Consider the following 20,765-nt stretch of genomic DNA (forward strand, 5'->3'; position numbering starts at 1 on the left):
CTCCTCCATAGACACACACATAAACGCCGTGTTGGCCTTTGGATCGTATGTCAACGTCGCCGCCATATTGGAGAGGCCTAGATTAAAGAAACAAGGGAGCTTGGGTTTTCCTGGATAAAAGCACAATGATGGTATAATTTCTCAACTGAGTGGTCTGAGTGGTCAATTTTAGTGAGTTCCTCAAGGGTTTACGATGTTACAATGAAAATAAAAAAATAAATGTGGTACTAATCAGTTAACTTCAGTTAGCTTACAGCTGAGTCCCTTGTAATGGCCAGGGGCTCCCCGTTTTGACAGTTAATAGCCTCGCTGGCCCATGCATAAACTGGGGTCACAAAATTGTTTGCAGTTGCTTCCCCATCAGATAGTTGTTTAAGGAGCAATTCTGGGCTTACTGCTTGGAACTTTGGGTAGCCTCATTTGCAATGTCCCAGCCTGGTATTTCAGATCAGTTGTATTTACATTCAGTATGACTATGAATGAGAAATTATATATGCTGCTCAATAAATAATTATCACTCCACCACCTCTCTTGACATCTAGCTTGAGAGTGAGGCAGGGGAATAATGCAGGACAGTGAGAGCTCCATTGCTGAGGTGAGTAATGAAAGGGATTTGACCGGGAACTAATAAGGAAAACAATGAAGGAGGTACCAAGGCAGGGAGGAGCTATAGCTGAAAGCTTTTATTTTCTATTATTATCTTTAAATCTTTGAACTGTTAATGGAAGGACATTCCAGGTGGGCTGCTAGGGTAACCAACAGAGAGCTGATCTCTGGAGAAACATCTGCTAAGCTTTAAATGAAGAAACGGGAAGAATCATCGGCTGAACACACAAGATTCAATTGGCTCACTGAGTTGTGAATCACCATTATGCTTTATTAACAAGTATAATAGAGAAGAAAAAACCTTACATGAACACAATAAACACATTAAAAAAAAAAAGTCTATTCAGTTTAAAGTAATTCACAACAGGAACATCATCAGAATTTCCGCAAGGCTACTTGCATTTATTAATTAATAAAATAAAATCTGCTTGGAATGAAATCATTTTCCATTTTTATTTTGTGGAACCTGCTTGGTTAACCTTATGGAAGATCTATCATTCTAAACCTTTCAGAAACAACTAAAATGTGGCATTTGGAATATAGTTGTGTGCAAGTATTTAAATCAATACGAATATAAAAGTGTTGTAGGCCTATCTCTCTGTGGGTCCAGATGCATATAATCCAAGATAACGGGTCCTCACAAACATTTCATGAGAAACTTCAAAAAACAACTACTCACTATATTACCATTACCATTACTATGTGTGTGTGCCAAATTGAATTTAATGCTTCTGAAAAAATAAGTGTATTGACGTAGTAAATTAAATCACGTTATTCCAAGAAGCAGCGACTGTCACATACAAAAAAATCCAACAGCAAAACAAAAACAGGCAAAATGAGAAACAAATCTCAAAGGTTAAAATTTAACATAAGTATACCAAAACTTGAACTAAAAGATTGTCTTGGTTATTAAACACAAAAAGGAAAACAAACACAGGACTCTGCATCGTAACACACGATATATATAGTCTATATATTAAGACGATGAGGAAGATATGTAAGAAAAATACACAATTTGAGTAACACTAGGGCTGGGATTAGAAACTCTACTGCCAGATACTAGGCGGGGTGGAATTCATTCATATACAGAAAAGCTATTGTGATTATAGGAGCGAGCAGACAATTCCTTGCATAGGCTTTAGTTTTAGCCCTGCTGCTCTGCCCAGTAGTTCAAACACGAACTACTATTATTATTATAAGTGTCTTTTGTGTGTCTCATAAGTGTGTTTGTGTGTCTACGTGAATTTTTTATTCACTATGTACAAATGTGTGTTTTTATGTAAGAGTGAGTGAGTGAGTGTGTATGTCACTACAACCGACACAGAGACACTGAGGAACCAGAGCTCCCAATGTCAAACCAAGAGAGGAGGTCCTCGGTGAATGTGGACTGGAAGGTGTGGATGTGTGTCAGTTTGTCTGAGGACCCTGCTACATCTGGGGTCACTCTGTAGAAGGACAGAGTGCCAGCAGGCTTGTCCAGATACACTCCTACTCTGTTAGGGCCAGGGGGAGGGAGACGTATCAATGTACTTCTGTCATTGTACCGGGCAAAGTAACCATCATTAGAACAATAAAGACTCCAGGACTTGCCGTTTCCTCCAAGCTTGCTGTCAGCACCCACTTTTCTCCTTGCGATCCCTCTGTATGTCACTCCTATACCAACATCTCCTTTCCTCTCTACCTCCCAGTAACGGCGGCCAGTCAGACCCTCTCTACACAACACCTGCTCACAGTAGTCAAATCTCTCTGGGTGATCCGGATACGACTGGTCCTCTTCAACCCACGTCACCTTTCTGTTGTCCTCAGACAGAGAGAGTCGTATGTGGGCTGTGTTTGGGTCAAGTGTGAGTTCACAGGCATCTGACGGGAGAACAAGACATGATGAGGCTGCTATCCCATTATTCATCGTCATCATCTTCATCTTGTCAAGAAGTATTCAAGAAAACAGTACTGGTGATGACCAGTACTGTTTTCTTGAATACTTCTGAATGTACTACATAGAAACTTAGGCTACCATCGGATATTAGGCGGGGTGGAATTTATTCATATTCAAAAGGTATTGTGTTTATAGGAGCGATATGAAATACATGTGTCATTATATTCATATTATTATTATTATTAATAGGTGAGTGCTGCATACAGCGCTCAACTATTGTTCTTCTTAAGTTTTATTCTTGCTTCTTTATTCTCTACAAACTTTGGGACCTATCTCTTTCCTAAATTTTTCACCTAGAGACTCCATTCCAAATTTAAAATGTTCAGATTATCTTGGAATCGCACGATTCTTTTCAGGTTTTAAAATATTTTATGCTTTTAAGATATTCTACTTTTAAAATACTATTTTTTACACTGGAAGTCAAATGGGAGGATCGCGGAGCCGTCCGCCAATTCTTGCTACTTCAGCCTTCGTAACTTGGTCACTTGTTTATCGTTAACCTTAGTTGAAAGGTTTAACAAAAAACAGAATTTCGATGACCTTTATTTTTTTTTTGCAGTTTTTCTCGCTCAATTGGGCTACTTTTACGACGTTCAGGCAGCATTGCCAGATTGGGCGATTTTTCCCGCCCAATTGGAATACTTTTAATCACATTAGGCTGGAAAAATTAGCATTAGGCGAGTACATAGAATTTCGGCTGTTTTTTAAAAGAGAAAGGCGGGATAATTATAATTATTTCTACAAACATCAATCAATACCATAACTTTCATATGGCATATCGTTTGTGCAGCTAGTACCACTACTACTTCAGCTACTACTACTACTTCAGCAACTACTAATACTACTTCAGCTACTACTACTACCATTACTACTACTACAGCTAGTACCACTACTAATATCTTTGAGAGTATTACAGTTTAGCTTCCAGCTTTTGTAACAATTGTAACAACGTATTTCAGCACTTTGCTTCTTCAGATAATGCAATTATGTCCGTTTTGTCAGTTTTGGATTTCAGCTTCCAGGTTTTTTAGCAGTGCACTTCAAAAACATTTGACCTTTCAGATTCTTCAATTAAATTCTGTTTACATTTCTGCATTTTTAGCAATGCTTTGCACTTTTCGTTCAGCTGTCACTTTATTTGTTTCCAACCATCTACATTTTTTCAAATAGTGTGCATGTTTACATTGTTTACTCCATTTAGACTTTTGAACTGTTCAAATCCCTTCACTTTATTTAAGCCATTTAACTTTTCTTTACGTCTTCGTCTATGTGGCTTTATCAAAACATATTTTCGACCTCACTTTGTACTACAGCACTCACTGCATTTTCTGCAGGGAATGCATTTTCTAGTTATTATTATTATCTTGTTATGTCCAACATAATAACCTGAATTAAATAAGACAATAGCATGATAACAGCAACAACAATAATAGTATTATGTTCTGAATATAAAATAAACATAGAATTACTATGATTATATAATGATAGGCCTAAATAATAATAATATATTAACAATTAGTTATTATTATCAAAATAGTATTTATAATAATAAATAAGCCTTATAATTAAACACTATTACAACTATTATTAATACTGTTAATGTCATAATTATTATATGATTATGTCTAATAATCATCACAATAATACATATCCTAATTAATAAATAATAGTATGACGAGAATAACACCTATTGGATTTTATACAAGGAAGCTTAATTGTTTTCATTTACAGTATTAATAAACCATCATCTTCATTCCCAGTAGGATTTGAATGGACTACCCCTACTGCTTTCTGGATGGACTTTCCCTCTAAATAGTTGGTGTTTTGTGATGAATCAAACTGAACATAAACTTACACTTCTTTAGAGCTGGTTTCAGCCTCCACACTCCACTGTTCTCAGCACTGGGGGTAAACAAAGTGAAAGCAGCAGGTTGTCTTTAAACATGGAATCGTCACATTCATAATCTGCTGTCTCATAGCTTTCTACACAGCATGAGTTACATTTTAAACCATTTAATATAGCAGGTGGTTGAATCCTTGTAGGAGACTTTGTCCCTGAGTGGGAAGCTGTCCTCTCCATACCTGAGAGTATCCAGTCTCCAGCGTGGATCCTCCAGTCCAGCAGAGAGCAGCGAAACTCCTGAGCCTCCTGGGTGATTGTAGCTCAGGTCCAGCTCTCTCAGATGGGAGGGGTTGGAGCTCAGAGCTGAGGCCAGAGAAACACAGCCTTCCTGTGTGACCAGGCAGCCAGACAACCTATGCATGCACACACACACACACACACACACACACACACACACTTTGTTCAACCTGAATTCTAATGAGTATTACATATTCGGCCATTGAATTTTAACTTTCATAGATGTCAATCTTTTGAAACTCTTCTGTTATGGAACCTTTCGTTGTAACTGTTTACACATTGAGTAAAACTGACCTGAGAGTTTCCAGTGTACATAAACGACTCCCTAGTCCAGCAGAGAGCAGCTTCACTCCTGAATCCTGCAGATCATTGGTACTCAGGTCCAGCTCTCTCAGACTAGAGGAGATGAGTACTGAGGCCAAATCTTCACAGCATCTCTCTGACAAATTACAGCCATTGAGCCTTCAAGCAAAAATAAACATGAACATGTTAGGAACTTTGTGGGGCTTGTCCCCAATATTTTAGTAGCCAAACTAGCCTTTGTTAGTTTTGTATTTCAACATTAGAACATCATTCAAATAATCCGGTACTATTTTGACACTTGCGTCTTGTATGAGAATTGGCAAGACCGACAGAGCTGTTGTCAAGATGTCAAATAAATCAGCAGTGCTGGCAGACTTTAAACCAAATGGGGGTGATAATAATTATTAAAATGATCATATTTATTAAAGAGTTCTAGGGTTCTCCCCAGGATTTAATTTACATGATGGTGCTCTCACTTATCAGTTCATAAGTCAGTTTCATAACGTAGCGTTTGTATTAAAGTCTTCTGGGGTTCTATACATGGTGGTGCTTTCACTGGTCAGTTGATAATATGTATTACAGTATTCTGGGGTTCTATACATGGTGGTGCTTTCACTAGTCAGTTGATAATATGTATTAAAGCAGGGGTTTTCAAAGTATGAGAGAGTGAGCCCCCCCTCAGAGAACAAATTCTAGCTGAGCCCCCCCCCCCAATTTTTTTTCTAAATCCCTGTGTTTTGAAAGATCTTTTAATAATTTTACACATTTTAAACATCTCTGATCATAACTTAAACATCTCTGATCATATTTTACACATTTTAAAGATCTCTGATCATATTTTTTTGAAACATTTCTGAAACATTTTAAACATATTTTTGAAACATTCTAAACATCTTTGTGCATATGGACATACAAGAATATCCACCTGATCAAAAAGGTATAACTTTCCAATGATACCAGAGTCTAGATGTGGCCATCAGAGGTGCTGAGTTATAAGCTGATTAGCGCATTGAATTGTTTGCACATTGATTAAAACTGACCTGAGAGTTTCCAGTCCAGAGAAGGGACTATGAGAGAGTCCAAAGCAGAGAAACTCCACTCCTAAATCCTGCAGATCATTGGTACTCAGGTCCAGCTCTCTCAGACATTTGTTGTGGAAGAGAGCTTTGGCTAGATCTCCACAGCATCTCTCTGACAGTTTACAGCCATTCAGCCTTTACACAAAATAAACAGGAACATGTTAGTGACTGTGCTTAAAAGAACACACATCATTCACTTTTTTAAAGATTTATAAAAGAGAAGATAAGCCAATGTAAAAAAGTAAGATCTCTAAACGTTAATGGTTTGAAGACAAAAAGATGTAAAGATATTCAGCAAAACATATTATACTGTCCTTAAAAATAAAGTTTAAGAAGAAACTTCTTGTTTTTATTTTGTATTATTTTTTATGTCGGACTACAAGATAATGAGAAGAATAAGGATTAAATAAAACATACACTTGATACCATCATAATCAAACTGAATGTAACGCATACTGTAATGGGCTCGCTAGCCAAGCAAGCTAACTATCCACTCAGTTAAACATTTCCCAAAAAACTCCACAGCGTGTTGAGGACTACTCATGTAGTTTAATGGTAATTTCGTGAAACTGTAAACACAATACAAACATAAAGTATTAATAAAGCTAAACAGTAAGCATAAAGAAGTAAATCTATAATTCAACACATGGAAAACAAAGATAATACTTACAGACGTTGCTTTAACAAACAAGAAGATGTAGAACTGCATCTTAATGGAAGAGCTGATCAAGCTGTCGATCCTGCATGCTCTCTATGTGAATAACATGCTTGTGACTTCCGGTCACCTAACTAGCAGCCCCTCCCTTAGAGCATTCCCTCTTAAAGGTACAGGCCACCTATGCCACATACATTACAAAAAACACACTTTCAATGCCAGGGGCAGAACACATACCATATACTGATCTTGCAAAATAGAATTGTGTTTTTACTCTAATGAAAATTATGTATTTAGTTTAGTTTATTTATCTGTTAACTACCACCTGGGGGGTGCTCTATTATTATATTGTGTTTATATTTAATGGTAAGTTTGCAAGCATATGGATGTATTAGAATATTCACCTTAACAGCAAGGTGTAAAATTTTCCAATGATCCCACAGGCATGAATGTTGTCGTAACAACTACTGAGTTATAAGATTACATGTTTAGACGTAATTTAGGAGGACATTCTCAAACAAGGGGGCGGTAGTTAAGAAGTTAGAATTGTCTTCTGATATGGAACCTTGTGTCACTGTTTGCACATTGAGGTTAACTGACCTGAGAGTTTGCAGTGTACAGTGTGGATTATTCAGTCCAGCAGAGAGCAGCCTCACCCCTGAATCCTGCAGATCATTGGAACTCAGGTCCAGCTCGCTCAGACTAGAGGAGTTGGAGCTAAGAACTGAAGCCAGAGTTTCACAGCAGTTCTCTGACAGATCACAGCCTTTCAGCCTTCACACAAAATAAACAGAACATGTTAGTTGAATTGTGCTATGTTTGTATGTATTAGATGTACAATGTTATGTATAATATTATTTTATTTGGTCTTTGAAATGAACTCTGAGAATATAATTTACCTTTATATTTTTTATTCTAGTTTTATGTATATTGTGTTGTGTGCATTGTAATAGATATAAGTAAACCTATAGGGAGGTTTTGTTTACATTATTACTTCTATAATATAGTATTATCTACATTGTGTCGTGTGTATTGTTATAGATTTTATTTGTTTACTTACAGATATGTTTTGGAGGCTTCAAACACTGGCAGCAGCCTCAGAAGACCCTCCTCTGAAGCAGAGTATTTATTCAGATCAAACACGTCCAGCTCCTCTTCTGATGACAGTAAGAAGAAGACCAGAGCTGACCACTGAGCAGGGGAGAGATCTTTTCTGGAGAGACTTCCTGATGTCAGGGACTGTTGGATCTCCTTCACTAGAGAACGGTCGTTCAGCTCATTCAGACAGTGGAACAGATTGATGCTTCTCTCTGGAGAGAGATCTCCACCTATCTTCTGCTTGATATATTCAACTGTTCTCTGATTGGTCAGTGGGCTACTTCTTATCGTTCCAAACATACCTTTTAGGAGAATCTGATTGGTCTCCAGAGAGAGGCCCAGGAGGAAGCGAAGGAACAAGTCCAGGTGTCCGTTCTCACTCTGTAAGGCCTTGTCCACAATTTTCTGGTAGAGGAGAAGGAGGTCATCTTCCATGGAGGTTTGTTTTTCTTCCGAGAGTGGATTGACAAAAATGCCAAGGACGTAAACGATAACGTAATAAAGGGCAGCCAGAAACTCCTGGATGCTCAGATGGACAAAGCAGAAAACCTTGTCCTGGTACAGCCCGCACTCCTCTTTGAAGATCTGGGTGAACACCCCTGAGTAAACTGAGGCCTCTCTGATATCAATGCCACACTCTTCCAGGTCTCCCTTGTAGAAGATCAGGTTGCCTTTCTCCAAATGCTTAAAAGCCAGTTTTCCAAGAGAAACAATGATCTCCCTGCTGTCTGAACTCAGACATTGATCTGTTTCAGCCCTCCCATGATACTTCCTGTCACCCTGTGTGGACTGAACCCTCAGGAAGTGGATATACATCTGAGTCAGGGTTTTGGGCACCTCTTCTCCTCTCTTGGAGGTTTTAAATAAGTCCTCCAGAACTGTAGCAATGATCCAACAGAAGACTGGGATGCGACACATGATGTGGAGGCTTTGTGATGCCTTGACATGGGAGATGATTTTTCTGGCAAGTTTCTCCTCTCCTCTGAATCTCTTCCTGAAGAACCCCTCCTTCTGTTGGTCGGTGAACCCTCTTACCTCTGTCACCATGTCAACACACTCAGCAGGTATCTGATTGCCTGCTGCAGGGCGCGTTGTTATCCAGATGCGAGCGGAGGGAAGCAGGTCGCCCCTGATGAGGTTTGCCAGCAGCACGTCCACTGAGGTCGGCTTTGTAACATCAGTCCAGATCTGGTTGCTCTGGAAGTCCAGAGGAAGTCGACACTCATCCAGACCATCCAAGATGAAGACAACTTGGAACTGATCGTATCTGCAGATTCTTGCTTCTTTGGTTTCAGGAAAGAAGTGATGAAGAAGTTCCACCAAGCTAAACTCTTTCCCTTTCAGTAAATTCAGCTCTCTGAAAGTGAAGTGAAATGTGAAGTGTAGGTAATTGGCTTTGCCTTCAGCCCAGTCCAGAGTGAACTTGTTTGTTAAGACGGTTTTACCAATGCCAGCCACTCCAGTTGTCATCATTGTTCTGATTGGTTGATCTTGTCCAGGTAAGGGTTTAAAGATGTCTTCACATTTTATTTGTATTTCTTCCTTTACTGATTTCCTGGAAGCTCTTTCAATCAGTCTGACCTCATGTTCCATGTTGACCTCTCCACTGCCTCTCTCTGTGATGAAGAGTTCTGTGTAGAAGTCATTCAGACCTGTTGACTGTCCTGCTTTAGCGATTCCCTCAAACACACAACTGAACTTCTTCTTCAGATGAGACTTGATTTGACGTTGGCACTCAACAGCTTCCATTCCTAAAAAAAGAAAAAAAAGAAAGACATTATACATTTTATTTCCGAGGCGATAGGATTTGTAGAATTATGAATCTTTCTTTAGCTGCGAGTTGCATACATGGACAAAAAACAATTTAAATGAGTGCTATTTTTGACCTGCATTTAACAGCATTAAACAGTCAGTGCAATGCATTTAAGCAGAATACAATTGGCGGTCAAACTACAAACTCATCAGATCTCAATTGCTGTTTTCTACTTTATACTAAATTGGCCTGGCTCGAATCTGTCAACTCAGCAGCCAAGCGCAGCTGGGATTAAACTTTTTTCTAATAAGGCTTACATAGATATAGGAACAAATTAATAATAAAGAATCAAGCAGTTGAGAACTCATGCCATACCCTTTGTGCATGGCGATGCAACTTCATACACAAGAACGCACAATTTATTGTATTTTTCTAGTGAATTTTCCTACTCATGTTCATTTACCAACCCATTATTGGTAAATAAGCTATTGTTTTTATTTGTTGCTATACTTCTCCTTCGTTCAAAATTTTAAATAGCTGCTGAATATGTTCATTGTTAAAACAGGGGGGCAAACTGGTGATGGCCCAAAAAGGTGACAACATTTTTTTGCCAGAAAAGAAAGAATAAGAGCAATGCACGCCCCAACCAAACTCTTAACAAACTCTGTTTAACAAAGTGACACTGACACATAAAACTACACTAACCACCCTTACAGGCAACATGGCACGGGTCAGATACTCTTGTATCTGCGATTTCTTTTCTCATGGAAATTTGTCTTATATGATCATCAACATAGTTATCTCTGCCCTTTTAGCACTATGACTGAAAGAGGTCCCCAATTTAAAGAAAAATAGGGCCAAATCCTTTTTGCCATTCTCCCCAAAACAGTACGTCCACTCTGCTGCGAACGCAGGTGGCGTACTGTTCGTGACCAAAGAGCACCGTGGGATGACGCGTTGAGCTTGTTCCATCTGAGTTCCCTCATTATAACACTCATTACAGTTACACACTGACGGTACTGATAAAATATCGCAACATTTTCGTGGGTCGAAACCATTAGGATTACATGACGTGTTCGAATTTGAGCTAAAACCGTACTTTCACTAGCTCTTTAAGTTGACAAGCTAACCTTATCACCCGCATAATCACTTGTATAAGTAACAGTAAGTGTGTTCTCCACGCTGCCTGGAAGTGGAGCTAGCCATTTGCGCGAGCAAACAAGCTGCACAAGGTGGTCTATCAGCAGCAGCAGAGTTTAGCAGACAGAGGGCGAAGTCATGACCCGCCCTACTCTACCTCTCATTGGCTAGGACTCGTCATTGGTAACTTGGATGAGACGTAGACCCGCATGTAGAGAACCGCAGAACACTTTAATACATATCAACTGACTAGTGAAAGCAGCACCATGTATAGAACCGCAGAAGACTTTAATACATATTATCAACTGACTAGTGTGAGCACCACCATGGAGAGAACCCAAGAAGACTTAAATACATATTAACTGTCTAGTGAAAGCACCACCATGTATGCTTTGAAACAACAAGGGTAACCAAGGTCTCTTACTGCTACTAAAATAAGTCTCTATTTATTTTTCAAAGTAAGAGTCTCTTCTGCCCTTAAAATTACGTGTCTCTTACCGCCCCACAGTGTGTCAGCCAGTTCCTCCTGGTTCATCTCCGTCAGGCAGAGCTTTGCAATGCCTAGAACTCCCTCTTTCGCGCGCCACCTCTGCTCCTCTTTCTTCGAATCTAACTCCACCTCCTCCTCTATCTCACTCTCTGTGCATTGTGGGTAATGAGGGAAGAGAATCCTCCAGAGCTTCTTCAGCTCCCTGTCTAGAAAAGTGTGTGCATTCTCCTCAGCCCTCTGGAAAAGAACATACATCAATGAGAACTTTACGCTGAACTAACTGAGGACATCAGAAGCATATGTCCTAGATTAACTTGCCAATGTTCTAAAGAGAGAAGCCAAATGTGGAAGTCAAATGTCTTGTTGGCAATTTACACACCTTGATCAGCTCTATTTGATGCTGCTGTAGAGACCGAGCACTGGTAACCTTTGACCTGTTGAGAGCACACACACACACACACACACACACACACACACACACACACACACACACACACACACACACACACACACACACACACACACACACACACAGGATGCAATTTATGTCGCCTGAGTCTTAAAATCAGTATCAATACAGTCGAATGAGAACTAACTGGTCAGTTTTCATTGTCTGTTTGGAACTCCTACCTCTCCTCTCTGGAGGGGCGTCTAACTTTAAACGTAGCAGGGTGATCCATAGAGTGGTCATTCTTCATAGAGACACAGCTGGGTCCAGGGGAGTCTGCTCTCTCTTGTATCTTTCTAGAAAAAGAAAAACACCATCTGGTAGTAAGGATTTGTGGATGTTTTTAAATGTGAACTTTTATTTGATAAAACCTCACCTTTTCTTGGCAGGTTGTTGACCTCGATTTTTAAACGTAGCAGGATGATCCGTAGACCAGTCACTCTTCATGGAGACACAGCTAGGTCCAGGGGAGTCTGCTCTCTCTTGTATCTTTCTAGAAAAAGAAAAACACCATCTGGTAGCAAGGATTTGTGGATGTTTTTAAATGTGAACTTTTATTTGATAAAACCTCACCTTTTCTTGGCAGGTTGTTGATCTCGATTTTTAAACTTAACAGGTGGATCCATAGAGCTGACACTCTTCATGGAGACACAGCTGGGTCCAGGGGAGTCTGCTCTCTCCTGCCGGACTCTTCTAGAAAAACAACAACAGGAATGTAAGGCGGATTGGTAGATGCTGTGTTTTAAAAATCTTGGATAATCCTTACCTTTTCTCAACACACACGCACGCACGCACGCACGCACACACACACACACACACACACACACACCTAATGTATTTCTCATGACTTCTAAACATCAGTATCGTGGCGTCTGATAACAACTAGCTGCTCTTTTTTCATCGTCTGATTGGAACTCCTGCCTCTCCTCTCTGGAAGAGCGTCCATCTTTAAACGTAGCAGGTGGATCCATAGACCAGTCACTCTTCATGGAGACACAGCTGGGTCCAGGGGAGTCTGCCCTCTCCTGCTGTACTCTTCTAGAAAAACAAGAACCAGGATTAAAGTGTAATTCCGGCAAAATTTGAACCCAGGGTATTTTTCGGCATGAAAACCCATAAAAAAAGCCGGGGCAATGTAACAGCCCAAATGGCTTCCATGTTATTGGCTAGGGGCAGTGTGAGCGCTTCCAAATCGACATTTTTTAACCACTAATATTGCTCAAAATAGCACCAAACCTCTGCAGTAGCATGACTAGGGTCTCTAAACATAAAACGAAGCATCTACAACTTCGTAATTTTACCGGGAGTTTAATAAAAGAAGACTGTTTTCCAAGTCTGTGCCTTACTGGTAAGTCCATGTTTCCAGGAAATCCACACAAGTCGATTACCTGCTACCTGGCAAACAGTCTTTTTTAATAAACTCCCGGTACGCTAACTAAGTTGTTCACGAATCGTTTTATGTGTAGGGACCATAGTCATGCTACTGCAGAGGTTTGGTGCTATTTTGAGCATTATTAATGGTTAAAAAATGTTGATTTGGAACTGTCACACTGCCCCTAGCCAATAACATGGAAGCCATTTGGGCTGTTACATTGCTCCGGGCATTCGTGGGCACGCTCAATTCACGATTATCAACGAAAAGAAGTGTCTGGAGGGGTTATATTATGGGTCTTCATGTCAAAAAAGACCCTGGGTTCAATTTTTACAATTACAATTTAAGGATATTCAATAGATGCTGTCTTTTTATAATCTCTGATCAATCCTTACCTTTTCTCAATAGACTGATTTCCATCTTTAAACTTAACAGGTGGATCCATAGAGCTGACACTCTTCATGGAGACACAGCTGGGTCCAGGGGAGTCTGCTCTCTCCTGCCGGACTCTTCTAGAAAAACAACAACAGGAATGTAAGGCGGATTGGTAGATGCTGTGTTTTAATAATCTTGGATAATCCTTACCTTTTCTCAACACGCACGCACGCACGCACACGCACACACACACACACACACACACACACACCTAATGTATTTCTCATGACTTCTAAACATCAGTATCGGTAGCGTGTGATAACAACTAGCTGCTCTGTTTTCATCTTCTGATTGGAACTCCTGCCTCTCTTCTCTGGAAGGGCATCCATCTTTAAACGTAGCATGGTGATCCATAGACCAGTCACTCTTCATGGAGACACAGCTGGGTCCAGGGGAGTCTGCCCTCTCCTGCTGGACTCTTCTAGAAAAACAAGAACCAGAATTAAAGTGTAATTCCGGTGAAATTTGAACCCAGGGTATTTTTCGGCATGAAAACCCATAAAAAAAGCCGGGGCAATGTAACAGCCCAAATGGCTTCCATGTTATTGGCTAGGGGCAGTGTGAGCGCTTCCAAATCGACATTTTTTAACCACTAATATTGCTCAAAATAGCACCAAACCTCTGCAGTAGCATGACTAGGGTCTCTAAACATAAAACGAAGCATCTACAACTTAGTAATTGTACCAGGAGTTTAATAAAAAAAGACTGTTTTCCAAGTCTGTGCCTTACTGGTAAGTCCATGTTTCCAGGAAATCCACACAAGTCGATTACCTGCTACCTGGCAAACAGTCTTTTTTAATAAACTCCCGGTACACTAACTAAGTTGTTCACGAATAATTTTATGTGTAGGGACCATAGTCATGCTACTGCAGAGGTTTGGTGCTATTTTGAGCATTATTAATGGTTAAAAAAATGTTGATTTGGAACTGTCACACTGCCCCTAGCCAATAACATGGAAGCCATTTGGGCTGTTACATTGCTCCGGGCATTCGTGGGCACGCTCAATTCACGATTATCAACGAAAAGAAGTGTCTGGATGGGTTATATTATGGGTCTTCATGTCAAAAAAGACCCTGGGTTCAATTTTTACAATTACAATTTAAGGATATTCAATAGATGCTGTCTTTTTATAATCTCTGATCAATCCTTACCTTTTCTCAATAGACTGATTTCCATCTTTAAACTTAACAGGTGGATCCATAGAGCTGACACTCTTCATGGAGACACAGCTGGGTCCAGGGGAGTCTGCTCTCTCCTGCCGGACTCTTCTAGAAAAACAACAACAGGAATGTAAGGCGGATTGGTAGATGCTGTGTTTTAATAATCTTGGATAATCCTTACCTTTTCTCAACACGCACGCACGCACGCACGCACACACACACACACACACACACACACACACACACACCTAATGTATTTCTCATGACTTCTAAACATCAGTATCGGTAGCGTGTGATAACAACTAGCTGCTCTGTTTTCATCTTTTGATTGGAACTCCTGCCTCTCTTCTCTGGAAGGGCATCCATCTTTAAACGTAGCAGGGTGATCCATAGACCAGTCACTCTTCATGGAGACACAGCTGGGTCCAGGGGAATCTGCCCTCTCCTGCTGGACTCTTCTAGAAAAACAAGAACCAGGATTAAAGTGTAATTCCGGCGAAATTTGAACCCAGGGTATTTTTCGGCATGAAAACCCACAAAAAAAGCTGGGGCAATGTAACAGCCCAAATGGCTTCCATGTTATTGGCTAGGGGCAGTGTGAACGCTTCCAAATCGACATTTTTTAACCACTAATATTGCTCAAAATAGCACCAAACCTCTGCAGTAGCATGACTAGGGTCCCTAAACATAAAACGAAGCATCAACAACTTAGTTATTGTACCGGGAGTTTAATAGAAAAAACTGTTTTCCAAGTCTGTGCCTTACCGGTAAGTCCATGTTTCCAGGAAGTCCACACAAGTCGAATACCTGCTACCTGGCAAACAGTTTTTTTTAATAAACTCCCGGTACGCTAACTAAGTTGTTCACGAATCGGTTTATGTGTAGGGACCCTAGTCATGCTACTGCAGACGTTTGGTGCTATTTTGAGCATTATTAATGGTTAAAAAATGTTGATTTGGAACTGTCACACTGCCCCTAGCCAATAACATGGAAGCCATTTGGGCTGTTACATTGCTCCGGGCATTCGTGGGCACGATCAATTCGCGATTATCAACGAAAAGAAGTGTCTGGAGGGCTTATTTTATGGGTCTTCATGTTAAAAAGACCCTGGGTTCTCAACACACAAACAGCTTTTACTCAGACTAATGAAGGTCTCATGATATATCGCTGCTCTGAGATGCATAACAGTCACAGGCAGTTACAGAACTTCTTACCTCTCTGCTTGGCTCTGGCGGCCATAGTCCCCAGACAGAGGGGTTTTAGAGGTAGGACTCCCCTCCTCTCCCTCCTCATTCATGGTAGCCTGGAGACGTGGACACAAACACAACTACATATTGTTTCTGTGGATTTTATTTGAGCACCAAACATGAGATCACATGCCTGTAGTGAACACTTCACTTCACATACAGTATTCGCACATCATCTCTCTCTCTCTTACTCTCTCTCTGACCCAGAGAAAATAACTGAAGGAGATGGAGTCACGATCCGGTAAGGGTTTGTCAAGGGTAGATGTGTTGGAGCGACTTGAACTAGATGAAAAAAACACTCAGGAGCAGACGAGGAGTGATGGATAGGATGGGATCTTTTATTTATCCCAATTTAAGGCCATTAAGGCGATAAAAAAATAGAACAAAAATTAACAAAAAAACAAAAACATAAAAAAAATCTATATATATACAAAAGGTTGACTCAGCATATCAAATAGGCTTGAGAGTCACAAAAAAAAAACATAAGTCAAAATTTCAGGAAACCGGACCTTTAAACAAGTCCAACACAGGAGAGCAATATACAGGCATAAGTCCTCTCTCTATCAGCTTCCCCGAACCACTGTTGAACGTCGGCCTAAGTAGGCCTAACCCCCGCTGCTAATTGGTGCATACCAATTTTCCCGTTGCGTCAGGGGTGTTTACCAGAGCAGTTACACAACAGCTTTAAAACAAGTTCCGTTCTATCCTCAACTAGCGAGAAACAATTAACCTTATAAACTGTGCACCATTGCTATATTTTGGCATAGCCAAAATGTAAAAAGACAGCAATAAAATAAAAATAATAACTCGGGGTCACTTCCGGTTTACCCGGAAGATTTGACGTAGATATAAACCCTGGTGACGCGGTGCTCCAACCCTCATATAAACATAAGACGAGTGGTTATTACGACAAAACAGGTGACGTTAATGGTAAATGGAAACAAGCAGAAAGAAACAGAAAGTTGTAAGGATGGTACTTGCAAGATTGTATTAAACTGTCGTAGTGCATATGATAAATGACATGTTTGATGAATGATTTTAAAACAGTATGAAGGTAACGGAATACATAAACAAACAAGACAAACCCACACTCAGTCTCCTGTATGTAGCGTATCGCTACCGTGACGGTAGCTATGCGCCCCGTCACAGGGTTCTGAAGGGACTGGTGACGTAGGTTAAGCTGGAGCACGCATACCTCACATCACTGTGTAAATTCCTGAAGTTTCTGTTTATTTGCCTGCTGAGTGTTTTTCTGTAAATTGAGCTTTTAAACCTATAAATCCCTCTCTCTGGTTAACTTTTACCAATAAAACAGTTTGAGGTGGTCATCCGTCATCATTGTGTCATATTGACATAATTAGGAAGATAAAGGAGCAGACTAAGCAAGTTTGTATTCAAGTTCAGCAGGTTGTAGTGGTCTCCTCCAACACACAAACCCAAACGTAACATTTTTTTTTTGCATACAAAATCTTCTATTCTTTGTCATCACCTTAATAATGTTTGGGGCTATTGGTGACCGAGCAACTGCCCATTTGGCTCTAAATGTCCAAAGTGCCCTTTTGAGTGACCAATTAAATTATCAATGCTTCGTAAAATTAAAAAATTTAAAATGAATGTGTGAATCAATTATTCGGGAATAAAAAACGTCTAAAAGTAATAATACAGAAGTAAAGTTGGGAGCCTTGTCAATGAAGCCTCGTCTACTTCATGGGCTTTCAATGTGACATCACATTTGCCTGCCTGCTGTAGTTTTTGGGCATTCAAAATTAAAATGGTAGCATTACAAATAAAATGAACGCAATAGTCGCGGTAACTCCGCTATTGAGATTAATCTGCTGTATCCTCTGTATTATTATCCTTAGGCTCTCTGCCTCCCGACCAGCAGCCAACTTAAAACAACATGTCACTTCTTTGGGAAATTAGCTTAGGTTATTAGTCTTCTGCGGTGTAGGTTGGTGGTCTATACATTTTGACTTCTTAATAAAGGACATCCTCATGTTTTGAGAAAACAATATGAAACATGCTGCATACCTTTGCATATCCCTTCCTGATTCAAAGCCCACTAGCACACTACTACATAAATCTGACTATCGGCTCAGGTTGCAGTTATAGGCCACAATTAAACTGTTTATCTGGTTTGATATCTTGTTATCTTGTCTTTTTTTGAAAATCATGATATTGAAATCTGCTACAGTGCAAAGACACCACGTAAAGACAGAATACTGAAGCAGCAAAGGAGCTGCAGCAAAAGGCGGTGGATCCCTAAGCAGCAGGTTGTTAGGAGCACCACAGGTTAGAATAGTAACCACACAAGAACTAACAAAGTCAATCGGACATGTTCATACATACTTATTATTATATTAATATCTATTATTTGGTGCTGAAAAAGTTATCTCTATTATGCAATCCTTTGAAAATACAAATGTGGTATGGTGGACTGACTGGCTTTTTACATTGTCAGACTTACCTTTTCAATTATTTTAGGGATATATACCAGATGTTCTCATTGCAATGGTACTGAATTCTTAGGGTGGATTTAGTATCATGTACAATTTCACATTGTCTGTAGGGATATAGTATGGATACGATGTAAGATTGTGTGTCAAAAACTATATCTGCGTTCACAGCAGAGTGGAACGTACACGTATTGTTTTGAGGAGAATGGCAACTGGGCCTACATAGGACTTGACCCCATTCTTTCTCCAAATTTTGCAATCGAAAAAAGTCGACTTGCCAAGCCACAGGCCGGGCTTCCGGCTTGAAGGTGTGCATTGAACTTACGATGACGAACTTCTTTAGTCGACGGCACAACAATGTATTGTAGCCTATTAAGGTAAATGTTATTATGGCCTTGCGTAAAATGTCATTGCAATGTCGTTTATGTAACATATGCGATTGGTTTCAGACAGAAGGAACAAAAAACACTGTTGGCATATTGCGTGTGTAGCTTCCTTGTTCAACAAAGCTCTCGGAGTCGCGCGCTGAGTGCAATACACCAATGCGCACTTCTGTCCCCCCAATTCACACACAATTGCGACCCCCCCCCAAATCCCCCACCCAAAGTCTGTCAAGTATTGTGTGTGTGTGTGTGTGTGTGTGTGTGTGTGTGTGTGTGTGTGTGTGTGTGTGTGTTTCTGGGACGAACCCGAGTCCCAGAGAAGCGTCACAGGTGAGGAAACAATCCAATTTCTCAGAGTAAAAATTCGTCACATTCTTTTTCTATTCATTGTACTCACTTTATAATGTTTTGGGGCTTGTGGGATTTTGTCGTTTATATGTTGTTGTTTTTTGTCTTCAGAAAGAGTCCCTCCACGTAATGTTCATTTGGGCGCAGTTTTAAGTTTCGTTTTATGTCAGTACTTTTACATACGCCTTTTATCAGATTACAGCCATATAGTTCGACCTTTGTTGCCAGATCCGCCCAGTCAACCAAAAACCCGCCAAATAGGTAGGCTATATAGCCAGAACAACGATTAACCAAATGCTATTTCAATGGCAAATACGCGAATACAGACCTAAATGCAACCTAAATAGTAACTATGACGTTATGTAGTATACAAGGAACCTCTCAACTATCTCTCTCTCACACACACACACACACACGCACGCACGCACGCACGCACGCACGCACACACACACACACACACACACACACACACACACACACACACACACACACACACACACACACACACACACACACACACACACACACACGCGCACACACACACACACACACACACACACACACACGCGGTCAATCCATAATGGATTCACCGCTCCCTAGTGGTTCCACATGCAAAAACAGAGTAATAAATCATGGCTTTGCAAAACGGCTTCATAAGTACTACTGTTTAGTCATTTTTCAGAGACGTCCATCCGTATGTAACCGATGTATTTATAGTTCTGCTATATTTCACCAATAATTATTTTATTCCTTTAATTTACTATTTTTCCTTTATGTATAAATGAATATTTGTTTTGAACGCTTTTATTTTAATACGTTGGGTTGTGTGTAGTCACTTAATGTTTATTTCGCGCCGTCCTCTCCAGTCGGAGAGTTGCCCTGCTGGAGAGAGTTAGGAATGTAGAGTGCTCCCGGTTTATTAGTGTTAAGTTATAAAACATGGTCAAAACATAAAACGAACGTAAATAATAATATTTTGAGTTTATGGTTTTTAGTTTCTGACAAAAAGACGCTCTGTTTAGTGGGTAAACGTACTTTTATATTCAGTTCGACCGTCTTTGTGTGATTTGGCGCCTTTAGTGACCTCTTGTTTAGAGTGCTTGTGAGACGGACAGCACTAACGTATGTATTGATGTGTTCCCACACAGCTATGTGAGCTCTCTTTTTGTGTTTTTATGTTTTGTTTATTTCGGTGTATTTTTGTTTAATTTCATTTGTTTAGTGGGCAGGTTGGTTCTGATGTCGTAATGTAACATGTTCGCGAGTCGGAGAGTTGCCCTGCTGGAGAGACAGTGCGCTTGTGAGACGGACAGCATTGACGTATGTATTGATGTGTTCCCACACAGAATAAAATCTCCCGTGGCAAATCAGCAGTTGTCTCCCGGCTCATTAACACAGCGCAGAATTAGCCGATGCAATCAAGGCCGGCTACACAAAGATACTTACAGTTAATATATACATATATTAACAGGTGTAAGGACGGTAGGGGTTAGGGAGCGTCTTGCTCTATAGGAATGCTACGGGTTACGCTGCGGAGGTTGGGAATTGAACACAGTACCTTTTAGACGGTGGTTTAATTCTTGCCAATATCCTCACACACACACTGCGTTCACCTCATGTTATAGATATTTAGCATGAGCGCATACTGATATCACCATGACTCTAGATTATAAAGACCTTCCAGCCGTTCCAGGTGTGCTGCTAGGATAACCAACA

General features: G+C 40.2%; 1 protein-coding gene across 7 annotated transcripts; it reads right to left on the reverse strand.

Annotated features, from left to right (window-relative positions):
* Positions 1-862: 862 nt before the first annotated feature.
* On the reverse strand, positions 863-19,350 carry LOC307074987 (NACHT, LRR and PYD domains-containing protein 3-like). 7 transcript variants are annotated; one of them, XM_079735444.1, is made up of 19 exons: positions 19,099-19,350; positions 15,830-15,918; positions 14,957-15,070; positions 14,607-14,723; positions 13,760-13,876; positions 13,416-13,532; positions 12,570-12,686; positions 12,222-12,341; positions 12,025-12,141; positions 11,831-11,944; positions 11,580-11,634; positions 11,209-11,437; positions 7,780-9,568; positions 7,320-7,493; positions 6,026-6,199; positions 4,977-5,144; positions 4,625-4,798; positions 4,398-4,444; positions 863-2,466 (listed from the first exon to the last, which is right to left on the reverse strand). In XM_079735444.1, exons 2-19 carry the CDS (start codon positions 15,910-15,912, stop codon positions 1,916-1,918), a joined length of 4,377 nt encoding a protein of 1,458 aa, XP_079591570.1. In that variant the 5' UTR covers positions 15,913-15,918; positions 19,099-19,350; the 3' UTR covers positions 863-1,915. The 7 variants fall into 7 exon arrangements, with proteins under 7 accessions (XP_079591570.1, XP_079591568.1, XP_079591569.1 ...); XM_079735442.1 differs by having other exon boundaries at positions 14,607-14,720; positions 14,957-15,073; XM_079735443.1 differs by having other exon boundaries at positions 13,760-13,873; positions 14,957-15,073.
* Positions 19,351-20,765: the final 1,415 nt, after the last annotated feature.

This window comes from Pollachius pollachius (assembly GCF_949987615.1).
Source record: "Pollachius pollachius genome assembly, chromosome: 4".
In the NCBI taxonomy this organism is placed as follows: Eukaryota; Metazoa; Chordata; class Actinopteri; order Gadiformes; family Gadidae; genus Pollachius; species Pollachius pollachius.